At 40.1% G+C, this 26,616-nt stretch overlaps 1 protein-coding gene and 1 long non-coding RNA gene across 4 annotated transcripts in view; one reads left to right on the forward strand and one right to left on the reverse strand.

Annotated features, from left to right (window-relative positions):
• The window catches only part of LOC112988580 (putative N-acetylated-alpha-linked acidic dipeptidase), a 35,427-nt gene extending 16,784 nt beyond the window's left edge, over positions 1-18,643 (reverse strand). The window contains exons 1-7 of the mRNA XM_026109173.2: positions 18,417-18,643; positions 16,852-16,960; positions 14,065-14,251; positions 13,126-13,227; positions 7,316-7,441; positions 5,188-5,374; positions 3,628-3,721 (exon numbers count right to left, since the gene is read on the reverse strand). Of these exons, the coding sequence (XP_025964958.2) occupies positions 3,628-3,721; positions 5,188-5,374; positions 7,316-7,441; positions 13,126-13,227; positions 14,065-14,251; positions 16,852-16,960; positions 18,417-18,534 (923 nt within the window). The 5' untranslated portion in view covers positions 18,535-18,643. The remainder of the gene's footprint in view (positions 1-3,627; positions 3,722-5,187; positions 5,375-7,315; positions 7,442-13,125; positions 13,228-14,064; positions 14,252-16,851; positions 16,961-18,416) is intronic.
• A 6-nt stretch (positions 18,644-18,649) lies between these two features.
• LOC112988553 (uncharacterized) overlaps positions 18,650-26,616 on the forward strand; it is a 52,404-nt gene continuing 44,437 nt past the window's right edge. For 2 of the 3 annotated variants that reach the window (XR_010387328.1, XR_010387329.1), the window contains exons 1-2: positions 18,650-19,178; positions 19,367-19,475. This is a non-coding gene — a long non-coding RNA (uncharacterized LOC112988553). Of the gene's footprint in view, positions 19,179-19,366; positions 19,476-25,386; positions 25,590-26,616 lie in introns of those variants that run through there. The other variant, XR_003260565.2, reaches the window with a different exon arrangement.

Consider the following 26,616-nt stretch of genomic DNA (forward strand, 5'->3'; position numbering starts at 1 on the left):
TGTGCATGGTGTGAAACTCACCAAGAGAAGTCACCCAGAGAAACTCTGCCCAGAATACCTTGCAGATGAAGGGGGTTATTGCCTAAAGGAGTACGACATTCATTATGATATGCAGAGAAGAGCATTTGGGGATTGTGTAAAACCTATGTTTTAAGGAAACTGTGGAGATGTGCAAGACTTATGGCTGTTTAGAGGAAGGTGCACAGATAGGGAAAGGGAAGGATCAGAGTGGACCGGGCAGGAACAAACAAAGGAAAATAGAGGAGAAACGGTTCAGCCGAGTGTAAACAGTTAGCTGGTAAGTACACTTGTCTGGCCATGCCCTGTGCCTGATCACCACAGTTTGTCTTATCTTTTTATTAAATTATATTTCTAACTAGTTTCCTAGGGGGTGCTCTCTATTCTGTGTGTATGTGTGTGGGGGGAGGGGCCTAAAAGCAACTGGAGGAGAGGCCACAAGTCAAAGGACCCTGTAAGTCTGGGGGCCAGCAACTGGAGAGACTGGGGCTGTGTGTCTCCTTGGAACTTCAATCTTGTGTGTGCACAAGTAGGTATTTGTGATTCACTAGCAAACTTCAAGACAGAGTAGCTGGTGAGTAGGATAACAGGTCTAGGAGCAAACTATTGGAGAGACCACAGGTCTAGGGGACAGCTGAGGAGACCACAGACCACAGGTCTGGACCAGCTACCAAACAGACCTGTTTGTGTTTCTGTGTGTGTAATGAGAAGTGGTTTAAATATTAGCAACTAGAGTGGGACTGAAAACCTTGGGAACTCATATGTCCAGGTGCCAGCAACTGGCAAGACCAGAGGTTTTGGGGCCAGTTACTGGACAGATTGAGTGTCTAAGGCCAGCTACTGGAGTGATGCATACTGTGTGCATACATATGTATATATATTCCACTAGCAGACTTCAATTCTGATTAGCCAGAGAGGACAAGCAGAATTAGGTTGTCCATGTTGTTAATGGAGGACAAGCAGAATTAGGTTGTCCATGTTGTTAATGTTTGTGTGAGTGCTGCATGTTTATGTGAGTGCTAGTAAGGCACTGTCTTCCATTTGTGTTGATCTATATGGCTGGGGGGGGGGGCATGTGTGTGCATGCCTATCTAGAATACACACCTAGCCTTGACACTCAAACCTGGTGACCTAAAGCCACAGTAGTCTCACATCTATCAGGCTACTGGATTCAGCAGCCTCTAAGACTTTGTATCAAATACATTTCTTCAGATGGCTATACATGTGTACATACAAAGTAACACAAACTTAAGTGCCTAAAATAATGTTTGCGGTAAAAATTGACAAACTTCTGAATGCTGTTGCAATTAAGTGGTTAGGAGATGTTTCATGAGCCAGTGATATAGAGTTAGCTACCTAAATTCCACCTGGAATGCCAAAATCCTTTTGAGGTACTAGGTCTTAAGGCTATAATTCTGCTTAAGCAGAGGAAATCAAAAAGAGATGTTAATCTGTCAATTCATAACAGATAATTGGTTTTCTTTATTTCTCTCTGCCCTCCCCTACCCCCAGAAGAAAAAAACACTTTAATACTTCTATCTTAATTCATACCACTTGGGAGATACAGCCACATGTGAGCAAAGGTGAGTTCAACATTTAGTAATACCCCAGTGCTTCAGAACACTCATGTCAGCACTGTGAATAGGGACTGTAATGTTCCTGTTTCCCAAATGCTCATTTAAGATACTTGTGAACAAGCTTTCTGGCACCAACACAGAACACTTCTTTGTCTCCTGGCTCAAATTAAGATTCCTGCAAAGCTGAAAAAAAGAGAGGAAAAAGTACCTTTTGTGAAGCAGGGGACCAGAAGACTGAAGAATATGTACTAGCAAATAGTGTTCCCTTCACTACCACTCATTAGAGCAATCCCTGATGTACAACCATGCCAAGTGTCTTTGTTCTTAAGATTACCGTGTTTTTGTTTTCATAGGATTCCTGCATTTAATCTGCACATGTCCAGTGTGAATCTATACTACACATACCTATCTTTAGACCAGGGATTGTGCTTAAATTTCAAAATAACTTGATGCACGCCATTACTGTTGTGGAACTGGTTGTTTTCAGGATCAAGATTTGTGTTAATATAATGCCTGGCAGTATGGTTCAGGAGCCTATACTATAATATAATAATAGCACTGTTGCACATCATTCAAAAATCTGAAAACAAAATCACGTTGTTAAAGCTACCCCAAATCAGGCCTCATGAATAAACATACTGATGGACTGTTTCATAAACTCTCTTCTCGTTAAGGCAGTTATCGCTGTCTCTGTGTAACAGATTGTAAAAGAAGTCTTGAATCCTACAAGAACAGAAGAGTTTGATAGAATGAATGAAACAGGGAAACAAGGCTGTGGAGCAATGAGAAGTCTATTCTACCTGTGTCCCAAGACAGAGCAGCTTTGTCCATCCATTCATGAAAGAAGCTTGCCTGACTTATTCTTAAACCTCACGCAACAGAGACTTCACAGCTTCCCCAGACAGTTTTTTCCTTACATCTAAACTGAAAAGCCCATACTTGAATTACCTGAATATCACCTGAACATGGTGTTTTTCACTTTGTATCTTACTCTCTGCAGTAATAAGTAGGTGTTTATCTCCCTCCTCTCTGCAGCTAGCTGTTTCAGATGTGAGGACTCACTACATCTCCTTTCAGTTTCTTTCTTCTAGACTAAACAACCACCAATGGCTCAGTCTTCTCTTTTGCTGTACTTTCTAGACTGTTACTCAGTCTCTCTACTACATTATGAATTCTGGTAAATTGGTCCATATCTTTTTTGATGCAGTGCCCAAAATTGGACTCAATATTTTCACAGATGCATCAGACGGAGCAAAGTGATTATTCATGTGATTTAGATATAAACTCCCCTACAAATACACACACACTATTATGTTTACTTGTTGTCCTGTACGCTTTCCTGCGGCACTGTTATCAACCCTGGTATTCCCTGCTCTGTGTCTGTACAGCTGATACAAATAATTATTCCTACATGCTACAGCAATGCTGCACTTGCTACTCAATTGCATCTTAGTTTTTTCAGAAAATTTATTCGGTTTGTTAAAATTACCACTAATTCTAATGCTGTCATCTGGCAGCCTGTCTTCATGTCCCTAGCATATTTAATAAGAACGCTTTGTAGATATCTCTTAAATCCCCTATAACATTCCAGAGTTTCCCCAGGGTTCTTATCTTAGTTTGAGAGAGTAGGTGCCTTCATATAACAGAGAACAAAGTACCAGTCCCGTCCCATCAAATACAAATGATAAATATTTCCTGGACGAATGATTTTATTGGTGGTCTTTTTTGTAAGATGGGTATCATGGCAGCCCTAGAAATCATTGCCTTTATTTAAACTAAAACACAGTATATAACTTCAGTAAAGTATTTGATTGATTATGACAATGATCCTTTCTAGGTCACTCAGCACTATATGGTAACAGATACTAGAATGTGTTTACCTCTCATAGAGATCCTAATTATAAACAAATGTACTATTTCAACAACTACATTAGAAGAAAAGTGCGAAAGTCATTTCCCCTTCTTTGCAAATGCTTTTATGACCTTCACAAAGCAATTTATTTAAAATTCCCAATGTGCCCTATACACTTACCGCAGTAGTGACTCAGCATCATGATAACCAATGGGATGAACTGGAATTTTTGGGAGACCTATACCACTGGCTTTGTCTAATCGGTAGGTGTATTCTGAAAACAAAAGAAAGATATTTATATTTACAACTCTCAGAAGGAATTTGTACAATTCATAGCACAGTTCTAACACAGGAGTCAAGAGTAATTATTTCATTTTCCTAGAAACTGGGTTGACATTTCTACAGTGACTTCATTCTTTACGCTTCACCAATATGTTTTCAGAGAGACACTAACAAAAGTTCTCCTGTCAGTGTCTGCAGTCATACATCTAGAGCTGGCTAGAAATTTTTAAATTAATTCTTAATTTTTGAGTTGAAATGTTTTTGGGTAGCAGTATTTCTTTTCACATAAAGGGACTTTGGACAAAGCCAAAGAGCAAGAACAAGAGCAAAGGGAGAGCCAGTACTCTGCTGCTTGGAACATTCAGCTGGGAACTGAAAAATTTTGCCAGTTGATAAGAGATGTACATAAAATCTTATACACTCAGTTACTGAATATTCTGTTCTCTTGCTGTTTTCATGGGAAAAAAAGTCTAGGTTTTGTCTTGTCAGAACTCAAATACAAATTTTGTTTTTTTCTTTTTTTACAAAACAATTTTCACAGAGTGGGCAAAATTTAACATCCAAAAGCTATTTCTCTAGCAGATGTGAAGAAGAATGATTTTCCTCCTTAATACAGCATTTGGAGGGACCCTTATTATAGGAGGCAGACAGATTCATCAATCTGAGATGAAAAGGAATTTACTGGATCTAGTACGAGGAACTAGAAATCATCCCCACAGCCTATTGCTCCTATGCTGCAACCGTGGACACATATCCTCTTCCAGCTCAAGTTTTACTGGCCAAAGAGACAACTTTCCCCATTACTTAGGCACTACTCTTCAAGTGACTGCCTCCTTCAGATATGCTGGCTCAGGTACTGGCATGAGTGGTCCTTAATACATTTCAGTCAAAATGAGCTGGATTCAGTGTTAAGTACGTGAAATGTCTTAGGCAGAGCTCAAATGAACATCTGAGGCAGTGTGAGATGAAGGTGATGAACCAGCAGGGAATGGTAACGACATGAGTCTCAGTATGGAAGACCTAGCGCTGCTGGTGGGGCCTCTTGTGGAGGGTAAGCAGCCTACAACTGTGGAAAGGGGTACTGCAGAAACAAAGAAGCCTGTGAGCTGTGCATGCTGGCTCTTTGCTGGCTTGCTGATGTGAAACAGAAATAAAAACTAGTGTTTCAACTGTCAAACACTTGTGTCATGATCTCTGGGTTACGTAAGAGATTAAACTTTTGTAGGTCTGTGAAGTTACAGAGGCCAGTGCTGCACAGTAGGGGTCTCTTAATTTCCCCTCGCTTTCTCTTAGATACCATCTGCAGAACTGTCCTGCTGAAGGCCAAAGCTCCTTTGAGCAACAGAAAAAAACAAGGAAAGATGTAGTTTGTTCCCAAGGGAAAGAACATCCCTGTCACCCTCACCAAGCCCTTCTGAAACCAGGCCCTCAGAGAATGACTTCTTCAATGTCACTCACCCTTCGCAGGATAACCGGGTGTCAGAGGATCCCCTGCCCCATTCAGGTTTAATACATTTCCACGCTGAGCTCCTCCACCTGGCAGGTTCCAGCCAGTTGGATAGGGATTTACTCCTGGGGCACAGTAGTCAGCAGGGTCAGAGTACAGAATGACTCCCTTGGCACCTGCCAATTCAGCATTCTTTACCTGCAAAGCAGATCTCTGGTCCTATTCAATCCCTTATAGCTTGACATAGTGTTCAAGAGGCAAAAGAAAGTATTGTAAACTACAGTGATTATACTTCAAAGCCTTTTACACTGCTTGGGCTAAGTAAAGGAATTTTTATAGGAATTAAAAATCTCACCTATACCTGTCTCATACCATGTAATTTCCTGGAAATACATATGCAGATATCGCGTTCTATATGAATGTAAGAGATCTGCTGTTGCTTTGAAAGTAAGGAAAGTAACTGCAATAACATGGAAATCATTCTCCAAGATACTACTACATACACTGAATTGGTATTCTGTCACCTAGACCAAAGCTATCACGAGACCGTTAAAATGTATATACATCATGGATGGAAAAAACTGTATCACAAACATTGATGCAACCTTATCTTTCAGCCAGTCACGTATTTACCTAGATGGTCTCCTGAATGTCTCTCAGGGCTCAGACTATACAGAAAGATGTATTACTAGAGACCTTGAAATTGTCCTTTGTTTATAAACAAACCTAACTCCAAAGAGTGCATATCCTTATAAAGGCGGAAGGACTGATACGCATGCTGTTTTGATTAAGGAAACTGTTCTCATGCCCATGTCACTGGCAAAGTATATTGGCATAATCCTGGTTGATGGAGATAAAGAGAGACAGAATATAGTTCATTCCGACATCCCAATTTATTTTGCTATCAGGTAAGACTGCTGTATAGTGTGTGAGTGGCAATTAATCCTCAAAACAGTTTTAAATTTGGGTATTTTAATCCAGAGTTACTATAGCTTTTCTAGGAAATCTAGTACTTGTCTTTGTCCTCTATCCTACTCGTGCACACCACTTCGAAATCTAAATGAAAGTACAGTTTTCCCGATTGTATACAGGCTGCCTAATTCTTCAGTACGAGTTGTATAAACAGCTGTTAGAAATACTACCTTACGAATGAACGTGTCATCCCTTTGTGTCAATGAGGACATGTCACTTCCAAATCACAGAACAACTGCTTCTTTAAATTTTAGTAGTCTGATGTGCTTGTATTTCATTTTAATTTGATACAGACAACACTGTCTTCTTTAATTTTTTCTTTAATTTTTTCCATTCAGATAGTACCTTTAAAGGTGGTAACTTATGAACAATTTTGATGAATGAAACAATTTTGATGATGACATATTTTTCACTGGAGAAAATGGCATATATGTAAATCAGTGAGCTATCCATTCAAAGGGAACACTTTAGTCAGGAACATACAATAAGATCAGGTATTTCAAAGAGGAGATTCAGTGTTTGACCCTCTGAAGTTACAGAGGAATATAAAATTCAGTCCCACACAAATCACAGTCAGACTGATTCTTGTGCAAAAGTCAAATACACTTACAGTAGACTGTCTCTCAACATCCTGATTGAGAAAAGCACTTGAGTATATTCTTGAAGTAAGCTCATGACTATGTACTTTCACGCCATGGATGTTTGCAGAAATGTATAGTTTAAAAATATTTATGTGATAGGTACATGAATAAATATATACAGAGTTTTAAATAACCTCCCTACAGATTAGTCTCTGCCTAGTTTAGAGAAACCATTATAAAGAAACACAGGATAGGTGTTTTAAAACACAGACAAACCACTAGAGAAGAATATGATGATTAGAACATGTTGCCTAAAAACATTAGTAACATATGGAACAATTTATAGTATATAAAGGAATATAAAAAAACACATATTTTTCAAACTATTTACTTTTATCTTTTAGATGTATTTTATATATATATATAGAATATATATTTGAATTTCCTACTCAAGAATTATCTTTGAACACAGCTCTATGAAAAGTTTAATTACGCTAAAACCTCCAGAAGACTTTAGGTAAGAATTTCAGTCTTCTGGAATCAACTAGAAGACAGCACAAGTAGGATTTTTATATAGATGCATTACCTTATTTCCTCTGAAGATCTTTCCATATCTAGCTATAACAATCTTTCCTGTACAGTTGACTCCCATTTCACGTTCTAGCTTAAAGAAGTCCTCAGTGCGGCCATAATTCACATACACTAATTCACCCTGATAGAAAGAGGTAGAATTTGAAAGAAGAATGTCAATGAGCATGTGAGAAGGAGGATGTGATCTACTAAGAGAATAAGGTAGCAACAATGGGCTCCCGTACTGGCTCTGGTATGAATTCTTCTTTGGTCATGAGCCAGACAGATAGGCAAGTGACATCTAATGAATTTAGGCTCCTACCATCAGAAGCTGCCTGACTTTGGTCTCCATGGAGAATATAAGATATCACTTCTAAACTAGAAACATAGAGTAAGTACTCTGAATATGGCCCTTGCTTCTCTCTGTTGGCTTTATAAGAAGCTGGAGTCAGTCTCACATAGCTGGATGTATTGTGGACCCAGACATCACAGTAAATAGCAATTGTGTCTTAAGCATCACAGTAGACTGGTGCTTATATCCTATAAAATTCTCAGGACCCTTAATTCCTATTCAATATTGTAGAAGCTACAGACTATCATAATAAGTACACTTTGCACATAAATGAAGTATTCTTCATGCTTGTGTTTCAACCATGTTATTCAATATTTGGTGCATGATTCATCTTCCTTAATTTCAGCTACCTAAAAGATGTATGCATAGTCTACTGAGGTCAGGCAGCGCTCTATAGCCAGTGATGAGAGTTTGGAAGTTCTAGGGAGTTTTCACTCAAAACCTGTTTTAAACACCGTTTTTAAGAAGGAATAAATTGCACTTTGGAGACACCTCTCATTCACTATAGATGGATCTTTAAAGGCCAGTTTAGCACAGATTACTATAATTTCAAACAACTAAAATTAAATGACAAGAAATTCCTCCTTAGTGGGCTTTTCCGTATTACCAGACACATCCAGAGAGATCTTCCTTTTTAATTTTGAAAAGGTACAAGCTTAAAGGTCTTACACTGATGAAATTCCCAGACTAGACATTCAGCTCAGCCGGTGTTACAACATATAGCACATCCTGATAGACTGTGCTACAGTCTATACTATACTGGTTTCATCACTAATCTGCTCAAATTGAGATTTCTTCTTAAATTAAGCAAAATGAACCAGAATCTCAGTAAGTGTAAACTAATGAAATAAGTGGAACTGTATTTAAATAAGGGGAGCAGTTTCACACCTCCTAAGATTCTGGCCCTCTGTTCAGAGTGTGTCACAAACACGAGGATCATTCTTGGAGAGACTTTCCTGAATTTATGCACTAGCTTTTCCTCTCAGTAAAATCAAGGGTAACCCTACTGAAGTTGAGAGAGATTTTCTAGTGTAATTAGATTATTTTTACCATAACATAATAAAATCTTTTATTTTCTGAAGTTGCACAGCTTACTAACAAACTTCAGAAAGTACAGGAATTAAATACTGGGCTAAGTAAGATCACTGTCAGCAGGCTGAATTTCAACATTAGATACAGAATTTGGTCCTTCATTTTAGCATAAGTTCTTCAGAATATCTTGTAGAAAATGCTTACATTTGTAGGCTATTTTATTTTTTCAGGCAAGTACAAGAATGCTGGTTTGAATGGTCTGGCTTACATAATTACAGAGCTTTAATTAATGGCCATTTACTGTTTGCCACAATCAGAGCAGTTGTTCTACAATGAAATATAAAACAAGTTATCATGACAGTAAAATTTTATGGTAAAAATCTATTCATATATTTTATAATTTGCCTCGATTAAGTAAGTGCCATCACAGAAAGATAAGGTCAGTTCTGTTCCTCAGGAAAAGCTCTCATAACTATATCTGATGGAAGGTATATAATCCAGATTTATAGTGGGAAGGAAAACAGCATTTTTCATGGTGTTGCAGAGTAGTTAGTCTTTGTATTTATGAAACTACATTAAAAGGTACTTATTTGAAGATTCAGGCAATCCTGTATGTATTACATAGCAAATCACACTTCCTTAATGCAATTCCTTTAGCATCTCCGAAAATCCTTCGTCTTTAACTTCCATTAACATGACTAAGGATTACATCAATGCTATGAATTTCTCATCAGAGAGTTGTGACAATTTATACCATAATGTAATAAAATCCTTCATGTTTACACAACTGCCACTTAAAAAATATTACAAAATAAAAGTTATGAAAATGTATTGTGGCCTCTTCTTACAAAATGTCTTTTGAGCTCTTTTAGATTTGTTAGAAGGCTCAAACATACATCTTGCTTGCGACCATCATTAACTGTATGTGAGTACTGGTATAGTTAAGTCACTTAAAAAGGAAAGAAGGAGCAGAATTTTACTGTTACTGATGATACTGATATTCCAAGCTGGTATTACTGTGTATAAGAACAGAAGGGGACTTCACTTCGCTACTTCGCCTGCTTTCCACTAAAGATTTCTATTAGAAGAAGCTTCTGCTAGAAGCTTAACTTTTCATCTGAACTGGGGTTGGACCACATGATCTGGTCCCTTCCTTCCCACTACCTTTTTCAGGGTTTTTCAGGCTGAAGTGCCTTGTAATTTCACTTTTTCAACGGTTTCTGTTGGGGACCAAGATAGAATGATGCTGTGTAAGACAGCAGAGAATCTCTAACGCAGAAAGTAATGATGTGGTAACCATGATTTGTTGCCAGAATGTGTGCACGTGAGTTGCTAGTGATCATGTGCCTTCTTGCCTACGTGCCAGCAGTCACGGTGTGCCTTCCTGCCTACGTGCCAGCAGCTGCGGTGGGCCTGTCCTGCTGGACTGTCTTGCCCGCCTGCCAGGCATCAGAAGACGTCTTCCTACTTATCACAAGATGCCACAATGCCTAGGAGATACTTGGAGGAGTGGCTGAGCTTGACTGCTATATAACCAGCCATTGTGTTTTCAATAAAGGATCTTTTGCACTACCCTACCTGAGGTCCGTGTCCACAGTTTCTTTCAAACTGATGCTGCCATAGGCTGCACTTAACACTTCCCTCCCTAACGACAGAATGGTTTTGAAGTCTTTTAAAGGAAAGAAAGTTTACTCACTTTGGAGCATTAAGAGATAAAATAATCCCTTGTGATAAAGAGCAGTGTCATCTGACCTAATGAAAGTGTACTGCTTTCTGACCATAGGTATGTGATAATCAAATCATTATAGCCATAGTAAAGCAACACTGGTGATGTTCTTACTATTTTAAATGATAAGAACTAAGAAAAAATTCTAGCATATTGGACACTGTGATTAAACTAAGTCACTAAAGGTAGCATTCAGTTAAATATTATGACATTTATATTTGGGTGTCTACATATAGACTATTTTCAACAGAGATATAGCTAATAGAATCAGTAGAGCCTAAACAGTGATCGAGGTTTTCAACCTCTATGGCTTAATTCAGCTGCCTAAACATAGTGGTCTAGTGTCATTTGAGACAGCCTGAAATATCCAAGAACAGGGGTAGCAGATAAACCACAGGATCCACAAGAAACATGCCCTTTTATATATGACTATTTTCTAGAGTGAGAATATATATCACTATACAGTCAGTATATCCTAGCACATCTCAAATGGCACTAGACACCAGTGTTTAAGTAACTAAACCAAATGTCAAGTTCTACACTGGGATGAGTTAAATTGTTATCTAGGGTCCGCTGATTTGTATTGAGTAAACCTCCACTGACTACCATGGCAGTTCAGATATCAAAAGCACATATGGGCACCTACATGAAAATATCTAAATTTATGTTTAGTCTGAAGCTGAAGCCTATCTGAAGTAGCTGGTTAACCTGGAGGCAGACAGATTCTATACTCAGCTGGTGCTGCCTACCTCAGTGACCAGTTCCCCTGGGTGTTTCCAGTTTTGTTTCTGTAACAGTGCAGGAATACAGATCTCCCATGCACTGAAAAGCAGAAATAAGGTAGAACTGTTTCTAAATCTCTGCAGGGTCTCACTCCAGTAGGCAGGTGAGTGTCTCACTCTGACAGGATTTATCCTTCAAAACACAGTCATTTCCACAACCTTTTTTTTAAAAAAGCAGCTGCTCGAAAAAGTGATGGTGCTAGCAGTGCCCAAGTTTACATAACAACTCCCTGATCAGAGCACTTCCCCAGAAAAGGTGAGAGCTGAGTTCTTGGCCTCTCTGAGCATAAAGACCTTCGAACCCATTTCTCCCACTTTCCAAAGCATGGCCTACTCATGAGGCTATAGTTAGTTGGCATGCAGGTACTTTGCAGCTTTCTTCCTTCATTGAACCTGGAGCCCTAAGCAGGAATGGTGTGCAAAATTCATGAGCAGAGACAGAATATTAGACTAGTGAATGCACTTGCCAAGTTCCAAATCTCTCTTTCCACAGATTAGCTCTGTTTTTTAATGGAATAGCTTTTAATATAAAATACATACAGGCCTGGGAGAATTCACAAGAGTCCAGATACCATTGAGTATTCTCCCTGCTGAGCTATATACATGCTCCCTCCTGTGCTATTTGCAGTATAGATGCAGACTCACTGCATCTCACTGAAGAATACTATTCTTAGCAGCTCTAGCTAGGCACCTATAGCTTCTTGTCAGAATATTATGTAATAAAGAAAACATAAGCATGATATTTTGAAAAGACAATGTCTTTCACGTATTCTTTCTTCCAGAAAAAACATTCTCATATTTGATTAAAATAAAATCATTTTCTAAGGAAGGAAGCTTCAGCTTTTTAAACTTCTTTTTATTATTTCCCATATCCCACCATGTACTGTAGCTCTCCAGAGACCAAATAAAATGGTGAAGTTATTCTGCCTTTCTTTCGAGATACTATGTTATGATAGGAAGTCAGAATCCATGAATTTTACCTTACATTATGTTCCAAAACCCCTACTGCAATTCTTGAAACACTCAAAGCTCTCATATCCTATGGGACAGAGACTATCTGCCTGGTTCTCCAGGTGCCTTTGAATATCTGAGGCATATGAATACATGGTGTCTTCTGATATCCTTTTGATACCCTTCTGAACTTGTACAATTTTTCTAACAAACTTCAGAAAGTACGGGAATTAAATACTGGGCTGAGTAAGAGAACTAGCAGCAGGGTGAGATTCAATATTAGATACAGCTTTGAAGCAGAGATTGGACTAGATGACTTGCCGAGGTCCCTGCCAAACTAAGTTATTCTATGATTTTATATAGAGACAGGAGAGATACTTTTCAATCTTAGAAATTATTAACTGAAATCACTAATGATCAGAGGATATAAAACTCCTGTCACATGGACCAGCTTCATAAAAGAAAACTTGTCGGCTGGTACCATCTGTACAAGAAGATAGAAAGGATTAGTGTTAAGTTCACATCTCAGTAACACTTTGCCCCCCAGCTAGAAATGCTAGCAAAAGCCATTTTTGGGCATATTGTACACTCTGTGTTTATACCTGTCAGTATGAGCCACGGGCAAGCAGCACTTTGAAATTAGGTTATTCATTTGGCTACTTAAATATAAAAGTCTTATTTGTTAATCAAGATGGGAAACAGTAGGGTATACTATTATCTGGAGAAGCTTACAGCAACTGATAATATTAAACATTTATTCATGCATTTTTTAAAGAAAAGGCAAAAAAAAAATCCCATTCTGACTCAAACCAGAGAAAAAATATAAACAGACAGGTACGACTGCTCAATTGCAAAGTTGTTCCATTGCAGGACTCCCCAGAACACCAGGGCTAGCGCAGCGCTAGCACATCTTTTCTACTATGATGTCAGGTTTGAACAAATAAAGCTTAAAAGCTAGGAATTTCCCAGTTCTATTATTTTACCTCAGGCATTCCTTGGGCTGAAAATGCACTGTAAGGTGGCACCACATCTCTAACAGCCTCATAGCCTGGAGGAGGAGGCTCAGATAATGATGTGTTGAAAATCTAATATGAAAGAAGAAAAAAAAAAGTAAACCAGACAATATGAGAAAGAAGTATTGTTTTTCCAGGTGCATTTCATAAGCATTTGATGCCTAAAGGATTCTAGTTTAATGACTCTAAATGAGGAGTGGCCAAAACTTTTACAAGCATTGAGCATCATTTTCAGTATGCAGATTCAAGGTGTTAACTTGCAAACTGCATCTCCACCCTTCACACAGAATCCCACTTAAATAACATACGGTCGCTTAAGGTGGTCCCTATTCAGCAGATAAAAGCAGGGTTAGACCATAACCGTAAAAAATGGTTTTGTTCTGCTCATCCCTGGAGCTTCCACAAGCAATACAGCTGCACTGTAATGAATGATTTTGCTTGTGTAAGTACTTCTGGAGGCCTATGCTTCAAGAAACTGAATTTAGCACAAATGATTTTGCTTGTGTCAGTACTTCTGGAGGCCTATGCTTCAAGAAACTGAATTTAGCACAATCACTGGTACTGTACAAATGATTCAGTGCAAATAATGACACTGACTACAATTATCTTCCTCTTTTTAAATAATATAACAATTTAAAAACGATTGAATTACATAATTCTCTTACATAAATCTCTTTCAATCCATACATCTCAGTATGTTATATGAATCTTGGTAATTATTAGTACATCTAGCATACAGATGGAGAAACAAAGAAACAAAAAAAAGCAAACTGGGACCATCAGTTTCCATGAGTTTTGGATCAAGCTCAACACCATCAACACAGCAGATGATAGCTTTCCCTCGCAGTCTTCCAAGGTATTATATGAAGGAGATTTTTTTTCCCCTGGTTGAAAAATGGTTTTCTTTACCTCATTTCCATGCTCATCAATTATTGAGATGTAGTTGGGCTTAGTTTCATCTGGGTAAGAAAGTAAGACATCATAGTGAGCCAGCTGAACAGAATCCAATCCAAACTCCTTCCATTCAGCTTGGATTTGCTTTGCCAGGCGCAGATTCTCCTCTGTTCCTGCTAGGTGCGGAAGGCGTGTAAAATTGCTAGAGACAAAGAAGTCAATCAGGATCAGGCATTGCAGATTAGAATCAGAACTCCTCTTGCCCTGGTTAGAAATAAACCCATTGCAAAACCCCCTAGAGATGAGCAGATGTACCCACCCAGACTAAATCAGGACCCAGTCCTCTCCGCATCTATGTTTTTATCTGTCTTAAACCTAAGTTGAGGTAAAGGGTTTCAGTTTGTCCTGAGCTGCCACAAGTGCAATCTTCCTAGCAGTGTGGCTTAGCAGCAATAACATGATGACATCAGCTGTGGGGTCTTGTCTTTGTTTTCCTCTTCGTCTGCTGGATGACCTGGATGGCCAATCCTTTCTATGCATGAGACCAATCTCCCTTGTGAAGTGATGAAATAATTGAATATGATTCTCTCTATGTAGTCAATTTAAAAATGTGCATAATCAGTTTGATTCCTACATGCAATTAACTGTATATTCTTCTCAGCCCAATATTTTAATTAATTTTGGCACAAATATTTATTTATCTAGACATGTGTCTTGTGTATTTATCTCTGACTGCATCTTGTATGCAAATAAGAGAAAGTGAGTTCACAGTGGCATACAAACAAGGAACAGGAAACCTCAAATGCTTGTGACTTAAAAATCATTCTGTCATACCTAGCAAATAACAGTGTAAGGTATCACGAATAGCGAGCAACCCACTGCCTGAAAAAAACTTGCGCAGACCACTGAGTAGGTCCAGTAGTAAAGCGAGCTAAGAAGCTCCAAATGAATGAGGTTGTCATCAGCATGTCCTCATTCTGTCACAAGACCATGTCATCAACATGTCATAGAAACGTGCCACACCAGCTAGCGTTAATGAGGAAAATTGGCTCTTGGATGCGGAAGGAGTATAAGTTTGCAAAAAATTTTAATTCTTGATCTCCAGGGAGAACAAAGCCAGCAAACAAAGTACTCTGTAAGCACTATATATTCTTTGCAAGCACTATACGTTCCTGCTTTTGTACAGAATGCTGACAGGTAAAATCACATTCCTCTGATAAACTCAACATCTTGTATCAACACCATACTATAAGTCCCTGTTAGAGTGAAGGTACCATTTTCTGGATGATATATTGAACCAAGTGCATGGTTATGTGTTAAAGAGCCAATGTTTGTTTTCTGTAAGATCTGAGAAGGTTTAACTCTCATGTTTTGGTTAAAATTTGACTTAAGCAATAATATCCTCCTGTATTTATTCCCATTTAATTGAATATTGTGTTTTTCCACATTTCCTGTTCTAAGCTGTTGACTGCCTGTACTGGTTGTTCTGAGTCATGATTAAGTATTTGCTGTATTTCACCACAAAATTGGCTGCATTACAGATAATGGGACAGGGAGTTTGGATGGCAGAAAACAGTCCTTTCACAGAGTTGTTTAGCAACAGTTGACTTGGTAGTAACCAAAACACAAGTTAAGCCTGTAAAAAATCCTAAGGCTTCAGTTTTCAGCATTGTTCTTAGCAGTAAAAATAATGTACTTTCCAGTTAATTTACCTGCAATAGTTCATGGCAAGTGCACTTAAAGTGAATTGAGTGGGATAGCCACAATCTCATGAACTGAAAATGTTTTTTAGTAAGATTAGGGTTTTTTTTTTTTTTGGTAAGGCTTTGGAACAAGATACAACTTCAAGCTACTTAATCAGGTTAGGAATTAAAGGCAAATCAGAATCCACTGATTACTCCTAAAATCACTGATCCTCTGATACTTTTTCACACAGAAAAGTAATTTCTTTCAATAAACTATGACTTTTGATCCATTCCTGGCTGGAACTAATAAAGGCTTTTAACAAATGCTACACTCCCTAACAGGCAAATAAACTGTTTATGAGGTCCCTAAAATAAACGACTAACAGCACAACAGCTTCCTTGACATTAAAGCTCCTAATTAAGTTACAGAAATTAAGGACTATAATAATTAAAAAAAAATCTATATCATTCTCTTCCACCAATGGAATCTTCAGGAACAAATGTTAGCAGCTTTGCTTTTAGGCTTTAATAAAAGAACCACAGTATTTTTAAAATCACTTGTCCAATTTAAGTACTAAAGGGTAGGTAAGATAAATAAAGTATTTGAAAAAAAAATCAAGATCTTAGGAAAGACTCTGAAACTTTAAGAATATTACATTTATTGTGAGCAGTTTAATGTACCATCAACTGACTAGCTGGTATCTACCATGTCTGTGCTAGCTACTCAGTGTGCGGAGGGAGAGAGCCTGGGAACATCTCTTTCTTCATGAAAGTGGGTATAAGGTTAGAGTAGTAGCAGGTAAGGTCAATTTGCAATTTGGTCACTGCATGATGAAGTGTGAAGGGAGAATAGTAAGGTATGATGGTCTAAGCTGTAGGGAGAACTGAAAAGTTAGGACCATTGGTATGATTTTCTTTTTTATGTTGATATAATCCATTATTTTCCACTGAATCTCTCCTGACTTAAGTCCTTTCATAAAGTCCAATTTGACGGGACACATTAGATAAAACCTATGAACCAGAATCTGTATATCATCCTCAGTCAGTGGGCTGGTTCCAGTTTCAACCTTTTTTTTTCTTTTATGATTTATGATTAATAAGCCTACACATCGCTTACTAAAGAAACTGCTTGATGTTTTCGGCTTTCATTTCAGCCATAAATGCCGCCTTCATCTTTTCATGAGGACTCACAGATGTCTTCTCTTCTGTAGGTTTTGCAAACCAGCCTACACAACACACCAAAATATAATCATGAAAACACCAGGAGAACAATATTCCTATGACACATATCAATTCTCTTTGGGATCACTGCAATATTTTCACTGTGTATTCTACAATTGTTTTTATTAAGGTACAGTCAAGCAGCCACAACTAAGGCAGAGCCTAGTAATATCTGTGGTGGTCCCACATACAGTAAGAGAACTTACTGACTAGGTAGATATTGAGGGGAATAAAATATTACATCTTTTCATCACAGTTACTGTACTGTGGATGCTGAGGAGTCTTATCTATTATCCTTGAGTACAAGAATGCTGTCAGTCATTTCAGTCACCTCAGTAACAAGGCAGTAGCTTCACAAAAATACACAGACATACAGGCAGCCTTTGTAAGGAACAGATGTCTTGTAACCATTTTCTCACTCTATGGTCTGTCTGGCTCCTACTCTGGAATCATTCCCTTACTGTATAGGGATTATCAGAATAAGTGCTGAGAGGAACACCTGGCTAGAAAGAAAGCGTTTCTGACATCTGTTTTTATTTTCAATTCAGAGACCGGACATGTTCTGTGCAAATGCAGCCGAAGCTACATGGCTAGTGCAAACAGGAGAAACCATGGGGAGCTAAGCACAGGCAACATGCTGGCACTGATGATGGACTGGTCACTACCATGGGGACAGGTTTTTTCCACATGAGGAGAGGGTAATTCAGTCAGGGCTTTCCAATGGCATAAACCCCAAATAAATATCAAGACATTTCAAAACACACACAGTCTTTTTGTTTTCCTTCCTCCCCTCCACCCCCTCCCTGCTGATCCTTATCCAGGTGAGGAAGGAAGTGAGTGAGGAAAGGGAAGCCGCTTGTGGGAACGACCCGTGGGCCTGCCTGCTTGGGCCGTATGGGAGATGCAATGGTAAATTAAAGACTGCTTTCCCCCTCCTGTCTGCTCTCCTCCAACCCCCAATCTGTTTTCTCAGTGTGTGAAAATCTTCCTCCTTATCGCATTTGGGCTCTGTGTGGTTTAAAGTCACTGAGGTCGACGGGCCTGTCTTCTGCCCCTTCCTCAGAAACTGAGTCTTCTCTTGCCCACAGTGTTACTATGTATAAAAAGAAAACTGAAAAACAAGCCGAAAAGAAACTCTCAGCAGAGGGCCTCTCCTCGCTGTGGAGGAGCTGGAAATCCCAGGAGCTGCTCCTGGAGACGAGGGCACGGGGAAGGCGCCAGGGAGCGCCCGAGGGGACAGTGAGTGCAACGCACCCGACCGGGGAGTAAAGGGGCGGGCGGTGACAGCCCGGCCGGCCCAGGCGTCACCTCGGAACCAGCGGCGACGAAACCCCGCTAGGGAAGCCGGCCTGCGCCCACCCCCGGCCCCGGCCCCCCGCCTGGCTCCGAGACGCCTCCCCCGGCTAGGAAGGGCGGAGAGCCCCCAGGTGCGAGGAGAGAGGGGTTTAGTCCGCACTGTACCGATGAGGAACCCGAGGAGGAAGAGCCCGGCTGCTGCTCCCAAGATCAGAGCCCAGAAGCGGCCGCTGGTTGCTCTGGGGCCGGCGGGCTCCGTGACGGTGCGGAGCGAGGTCCACATCGCGAGCCGGCCTGCTCCGAGCCGAGCCGAGCCGAGCCGAGCCGCGCCGCGCCGCGCCGCCTCCCTCAGCGCCCGCCCCGCGGGCCCAAGTCCTGCTCCCGCCCCGCCGCGCCAGGAGGCGGGCGCGCACCGGCCGTTGGTCGCCCCCCCGCCCCAAGCGCGCGCCGGCCCTTGGTCTTTCCCCCAGCGCGCGCCGGCCGTTGGCCGCCCCTCAGGCCGGGCCGGCGGCTCCCGCCTCAGAGCGGCCGCCTCGCGCCCTTGCGGCGCTGCTGTGGCGACTCGGCTCTCCCCGATCGCCGGCATCGGGCGCTGCCTCCATCCCGCCTGGGGCGAGGAAGGAGATGTCGGAGCCCAGCCGGGTGCAGAAGCTGCTGTCCAGGCACTTACTGCTCTCCTGTTGGTGCAGACATGCGCGCTTTCCTTCTGCCTTCTCCCGCTATCCGTGCTTGCCCACGATGTCCTGCTGCCCCATGGACGACCACCCTTGTATCTCGCACTCTGGTTATTTTAACTTGCAACAAAATGTGTTTAGGGGCTAAAGCCCTGATTTCAGCGCCTGGTTCACCTTGGTCACTTCTCACAGGGCTGTGCTGCCAGCGACAGAGTTGACTGTAACACCAGCAAGACAAACAATTAAAAATAAGGTAAAAGTCATTATTTTAAGACATATTAAAAAAAATTGTGCCCCACTACCCAACACTTTATGAAAGGTTATAAAGACTCTCCAGAGAGATAATGTGGCCCTCTAGGTTCATTTACCAGAGGTGGATTGATTGCTAAATGTCTCTGTGCAGCCTGTAATGAGGACACCCAAATTTTCTTCCCCATATAGCGCTGTAGGCAGTAGCAAGACCTGTGACCACAGCAAGAGGAGGGAGGACTGCAGCACATCCACAAGGAGCTTTTCAGCAGTTTGGAAAGCATCTGCAGGGCTCCTGGAGGTAGGTGAAATACCTCAGTTTGGAAAAGTGCTTCTTTATAGAATTAGTAATGTGGTGTAATTCCTGATGGACAAACAGGGACTTGGATGCTAGAAAGGCCTTTACTCTTTCTCCCACCTTGTGTGTTCCATGGGTGCAGGAGGAGGAGTCAGGGTGGGATGGCTTGAGGACTGGGATCTCACCAAAAATAACACTCCACCTGCATCCATTTTTAGAAGTATCATTTCTTTACAGCGGTGCAACCCCTAAGAGTGTGTAACCTGGAACTTCTGTCAGCCATTGGTTTGAGGACAAGCCTCAAAGTTTGTACCCATTTGACTTTGCTGGAATCTTTTTGCATCTCTTTAAATCTCAACTGTATAGTTTTGGAAAGGCCTCTCCATTCAGTTCGGTCATCATATTTGGGATGAGGCTGTACGATTAGATCCATGAACAGGCAGTAATTTGGCATGTAAGGCTGGCCTGCCTGGCTCTCTACAAATGTTCGTGCTCAGAATCCCCTTGCTTAGATGCTGGCTAGGGAGAAAGCTCATGTCCACATATAGTTTGGACAGCCTGTTCTCAACACAAAGTGTATCACTTTACAAGTCTGTGCTTATTGTACCACACTGCTTGCTGATGTAAACATAACCTAAGTCTAGGATGTATTCCATACACTGGACTTGACTGACCTCATCTGCAGAGTCCATTGCGCTAGAAACTCTTAAGACAAGACAATGAGATAGGCCATGTGCAAAACAGAAGTGTTAATGATGCCCTTTTATTAGCAAAGAGCAATAGAGCAACAACACAGAAGTAAGATTCCAAGTTTATAAGAAACAATAAAACTCCAAATGATCATGTGTAGCTACTAAAAAAAAAAAATCCAATATCTGTGATATTAGTCCTGTCTCCTGCTTTATACTGTTTTATGCAGTCTGGCCCTATTGTGTGATACTGAGCCCTGCTTTTAATGATCTAGCTTATACTCAGTGGGGTATTCTGCCACATTGCCAAGTCAAACCTGGATGCCTGCCAGGTTACTTTCATCATGCTGGCTTTTGTAAATACCATTTTATTATGCCTAGCTCTCTCATATATATGGAACCTAGGTTCAGAAATAAGCATAGTGGATCTTCTCAGACCCCTAAATGTTAGGTGCACTAAAATCCAGTGCAGAAAGTCTTAAGTTCTTTTGGGATTCAGGTATCTTTGTTAAAGGGGATTTTCCAGCCAATGACTTAGTTTCAGGGAGGACAAATTTCAGAGTTCTTTTCCGTATAGCTCTGTGAGAGCTGAGAAATAAATCCCTGCTGAATTTAGTTGTGGCAGATGAAGGTTGTACCTCCACTTAGCAGTCTACTTTCTTTCACCATTCTACATCGAGAGTGATATAATGTAACCATGTTCACTACCGTCCTGCTATACACTGATGTAAGCTGCAATCAAATAGTGGTTTTAAGTTAAGTGGGCTGAAGAATGGACATATCTTCTGTTCTAGTATTCCTAATTAACTCTGGCAGAAGATAGACTGGATAGCTAGAAATGGTAGCTTCTTCAGTCACCACCTCTCTACTGGAGATCAGGAGTCTGAGGTAATTAGTACGTGGCTCATTTAAAACCTCATAGGTTAAGCCATCAGAATATATATCATATGCTGAATGGTGCCATGGTCCATAGCCTGAGGGCATCAGTTGAGGTGCTCTGTGCTTGTGGCTTTACTGAGCCACAGTCTTGTATCTTTCCATCACAGGACACTATAGGAGTCCTGTACCGTGGAATATTCTGCAGCTATCTTCTAACCAGTGCTCTTGGATTTCACCTTAAAAGGTAGATGGATAGAGCCAGAGCACCTCTGGGCCTACAAACTTCAAAGTGCTCCTGGCTCAGCTAATTTGTGTCTGAAACATTTGGAAATTAAGCTAATGAAGCACTGTGAGACTAAGCACGGAGAAAAAAAAAAGTATCTCTAGATTAGTATTCCAGAGGGATTTAATCTATTTCCAGTAGGTTATTACCATACTGATTCATATAAAATAAGATAAAAAGAAACAGCGAGGAAACTGAGATGTGATAATGTCAAAAGTCATGGTGCTGTTCTGTACTCTTAAACTAATCTGCAAGCCCACCACACTTAAAAGCTCTGGATCACTGCTTTGAGCCATTAGATGTGGTCTTTTAGTGTGCTTGAAGCTTGGACAGGACATTATGACCCTTACATACACAATAGCAGCAGGCAATGGGCATTAAAAAAGCTTTATTCAAGAACAAATTACAGTTGTGATAAATGCATAAAATGTTAGGCTTTTTCCTATACAGTACCACGTAGGTCATTCTGCTGACAAAAAATTTCACTAAACCAAAAATGGGAAAAGTAAATGCTTCTCCTCTCTCTATGCTCTAGTGGAAAACCTATTTCAAAAGCGGATACTACCAGATATTTTTCTTATCTCTGAGCTGTGAGGAATCTGTGGAAAACATATATTTTTTAATTCATCCAGTCCCCGAAGACAAAATCACTGGGTTTTGAGATGCAGATCTTGGACAATACTTTGGTTAGGATTGTTCATTTACGTATCATTTGGCATGACATAGTTTTCCTTGGCGCAATTTAAACACACATATGATTGTTTTATATAGGATCTATGTTTGCAAGGTGTTATACAAACACATATACAATATATTTGAGTTCTGTGCTGCTTTCTTCTGATACATCTTATCTTATTCTTTGCTAGCCCTACTGGATGTGGAAATGTTGTCACGTTAATTTACTACAAATAAAGCCTACAAATATGTCTGGACAGGGTTCTTAGTGTACCTATCAAATGGGGTGAGCATGCTGTGAATTTACTCAGGACTGAGATTTTGGGGAGAGTGGGAGAAAGGTCTCTGAGCAGCAGTTTTACAGTTATTCCATTTATAACCCACTTAAGGAATAGTCAGTTGGGAGTGGAGGAGCAAGTTGTTCTGAAGGGTCTGAGGACAGCTTTTGCGGCCTATCAAATGAAGGTGAATTTGCTTATGGATGCCAGTCTTCGTTACAGTTTTAACAGCGAGGGAAAGGATGCAAAGGAAAGGCTCTAATACTTGGAGTTCTGCTATGGAATTGGTGTCAGGCTGGCTGAGGGCTTATGTGTCAGGATCAGAGGGAAGGCCAAAAAGGGGGATGTCATGCTGGCTATCTGCTACAGATTGCCCTTTCAAGGAGAGAAAATGGATGAAGTCTTCTTTAAACAATCAGAAGTCTCATGATTGCCGGCCCTCCAATGTGGGAGTGGTTAAGCACTGGCATAGACTGTGGAAGATGTGGGATATAAATGCTTGGAGCTTTTCAAAAGTCAGCTGCACAAAGCCCTGTGCAAACTGATCTAACTTTGAAGTTAGCCCTGCTCTGAGCAGGAAGTTGGTCCAGACTGATCTCCTGGGATCCCTTCTAACCTAAATTTTTCTATGATTCTGTAATTTTAATGGAGAACTGCTTGTGGATTAATATGCTGTCTACTTTGTAAATATTACACTCTGTGTTTTTCTGTTACATATTTGCCATGCAGATAGTGAAATGAAAAGACTTGCCTAGCTTCCAAGGGTTCTTCTATAGGCTTAAATCATTTTTGGGGGAGGAGGAAAAAAACCCCAAAATATATGTTCCAAGTCTCTATTATGCTATAGAACCACTCACGAATTAAATTTGAAGTGTCTCTGATACAAGTTATTGTTATGTGAATTAAATGAGGTGTATTGTTGTAAAGTGTCGATAAAAGCGCAGGAAATGAAACCTAGAAGATTTTTCATCTAGAAGACTTTTCTTACACTTTCTTCTAGCTTCATATCTTCAGACTATTCAACATACCACCTATCCACTTTTTACTCATATACAGCACAGAAATAAAATAAGTAGTTTTATAACTCTTACTTTCCTTTCCCCTTCTATATAATCTTTTGGATGTATCCACAACAGAAATCATATAGATAAAATTTTATTAGGTGGCTAGAAACCATACTGCTCTTAATTTTCACAAGTCGCTACATTACTTTTGAAACTATACCCATCCTGCAAAGTGCCACATATTTCTATGTATTAGAAATAAAACTGGAGTTGTCTTAGTATCTTTTGCCCTGTAGATCTCTGTATAAATTTCAGAAGCCAGAATGCTGCTGCTGTGCCTGCATGAAACATTGAGCAATGATAGAAGTCAATGTGAACAGTATCTCCCTGATTTTAATTTTTGGTAGTCAAGTTTATTAGCTTTCCTTATTCACGTTTGTGCCATGCCTTTATGCTGTGTGCTTAGAGGTCTGTGGAATATTTGCGTTGCTGTGATAACACTCCTTTTGCTGAGACTTTGATGACTATCAAAAAAAGAAACAGCAATAAGGCTGGGAGTTTGCTTTCCTACTCTAAGTGCTCACTCATTTTGTACTTCCTCTCTCTTCAGAGTTCTTTTCTTCTCCACTTTCCTTTCTAGTGATTTCCTGTCCTTTATTCTCCATTTCTTAAAACGGGGTAAGGGAAACAATTCTTATGCCCCAGTGAAAATGGGAATGAATTGGCCTAGTAACTACCTATTGTTCAGGTACCCTCTTCTATTAACTCCCTTCTGTCTTAAATTGTTACATTATTTACTCTGTCAGAAATAATTATGCCCCCTGCTTCTGGGGCTTGCTAATGAAATGTTAGAATACTTTAGCTTCTACAGAAGTCATTGAGGTGAATATCCAGCAATTTGCAGGAGGATGTCTGGTTATTCATACGGTAGAGAGTGTGTTTCTGGGTAGTACATTGTAAAAGAAGGAAGAGGAAGGTACTGTGAACTAGGGCCTGTGGAATGGCTTGTGGAGGACCTCTGCCACACATAGAAAGTCCTGAGGTAATTCTAAATTGTAACAGAGACTGATTCAGCTCCAGTGTTGGAAGATGCAAGATAAAGGTAGAGTTATGTAAGATGGCTACATTGACTTAACAGCTTGTCACACTGAGTGAGGAAGCTTTTGCTGCTTACTCCATCTCACAGTTCATTTCTCTCCCAGTTCTGGTCTTCATTGGACTGTTTGTGAGCTGATTTAGTAGCCTTCCTGAGTGTGACACAGGAAAGTATTTTCTTTGCAACTTTAGTTTGCTGCTGGATTATTCGATTAGACTGGCCCATGGAGGAGTCAGACAAGCTGCAGACCTGGCACAAGGTGGTCAGGGGGATACCTGCCCCTTTGGTGGCAACAAAATGTTAAATCAGCTCAAGCTGCTTTGAGTTGATGTCACTGGGAGATTGTAAAGGGCCTGTTACTAACACAGAATTAAACTCTGCTTTGGCTGGAATCTTGCCACAGGTTCAGAATGAGTTCTTGTGGAAAGGCGATTTCTTCTGTGCCTATCTTCAGCTTTTGTCTTCCCAAGGTGTTGATTTTTCACATATAGAAAGCAAAGACTGTTCTGGTAGTTCTTCTGGCATGGGTGGCAAAGACGAGAATGACAAAGTAATGTGGAAAACAAAGGGAGAATGGAGCTCTGCTAAAGATATACACTCGGAAATCCTCTCTGGCTTTAGAGCATAGTTGATGTCAAAGCATGTGGCTTTCTGATCTGAGAAATCAATAAACTGCAATTTAGTCATGTCACAGCTGCTTTGAGATGGGCATCCTGACAGCGTTAGCTTTCCTCATAGCAGCATGGGAGTGCTCTGAAACCTGTTAATATCCTAGGTTTTGCTTGCTACAGGAGTAAAGGCTAAAATTGTTTTTTCTGTGCTACCTATGCAGACTTAAACTGTGCTGCCCTTTAAATACTCCACTTTACAGATGGTGAGTCAGTATGTTAGCCAATATGTATTCTTTGAATTTTATGCAATAGTGGTGTTACTGTGATTATCACCCTTATATGTATTTTGGCAATTTTGTCTACTCCCAGCTGTTTATTCTTTCTGATTTTCTATTGCAGCTGGAAGAGATTTGGTATATGCAGGGATCCATTTCAATTCTGTTTGTGAACAAGACACACCGGCTTTAAATTTTAAAAACAAGTTAAAAATAGCCACCACTGTAATGGACATTTCCGTTTGTTGTGTGATTACATTGTAACGCAAAGAATGAAGTTTATTTTTTCATAGTTTCCTGTTCTGAATTTCATCTCAGAGATGAGATGCTAATAATGCTCAGTGGGTTTTTTGTGGTCAGACATTGGAAATAAATATTTGCCTCACAAGTTTGCGATGTCTGTTTAAATTTTTGTTCCTATTCAGGGTGATCCTGTAGTTGGAGATTTTACTTTATTTCTTTTTAGGACCATTATATTCAAGGAAATTTGAATATCTAGCTTTAGACAGCACCATTTCTCCTGGTGAGTTTGAAGTACTTTTTCCAGGGTACTTCTTTCTGTCCTCACTGAGTCTGAAGTATAGAGGTTTTTTTGACTTGTCTGAGGTCACTGTTAGAAACAGGAAGGTCTCTGATTTCCCAGCCCTGTATCCTGACCACAAGACTACAATAACTTTCCTGAACCAAAGTCTGTTGGTATTCCTTGACTTTTAACTAGTTCTTGGTCTTTGCAACTGCTATTACTGTGAAGAAAAGTCGTTCTGACAAAGACAATTACAACCCGTTTACATGTTGAGAAAAATACTACCAGTGGAAGTTCCACTTAAGATGTCATAATTTCTGCAGTAGGTAAAAGATAGGGAGATTTTTTTCCTGTTGCTGTGAATATTTCAAACTTTGTCTTTCTTTGAAAAGTATCCCAGTGGCTCAAATTATCTGTCCTTCAAACAAGCACCTAAATACTTTCCTGATGTTCACTACTGCATACAAATCCATAGTGTAGGCCTGAATCACAGCAGTCTTACTCTCTACTCTCTTTAAAAAGGAACTGCAGTGGTGTGAAATTGGAATGATACACAAGTAAATTGGGCTCCTGAACTTTGTATGATCGCTGTGCAAGGGACAAATTGAAGTACACTCAACCTACTGATAAAAAAAAGCAATTGAGAGAGCAATAAAAGGAAATGCAGCTCTAGAAAAAATATGAGGCAAGGACAGAGTTCAGATTAAAGAGAGAAGCTGAAGAAAGGCAAGGCAAGAAATAAACAACTCTTTTTAAAATAACTGTTGTAAAAGTCCTGCAGTGTAAGGGGAAAAAATGGTTTCTCCTGACCTGACCTCTGTACGGAAGTCA

This window comes from Dromaius novaehollandiae, chromosome 1 (genome assembly GCF_036370855.1).
Source record: "Dromaius novaehollandiae isolate bDroNov1 chromosome 1, bDroNov1.hap1, whole genome shotgun sequence".
In the NCBI taxonomy this organism is placed as follows: Eukaryota; Metazoa; Chordata; class Aves; order Casuariiformes; family Dromaiidae; genus Dromaius; species Dromaius novaehollandiae.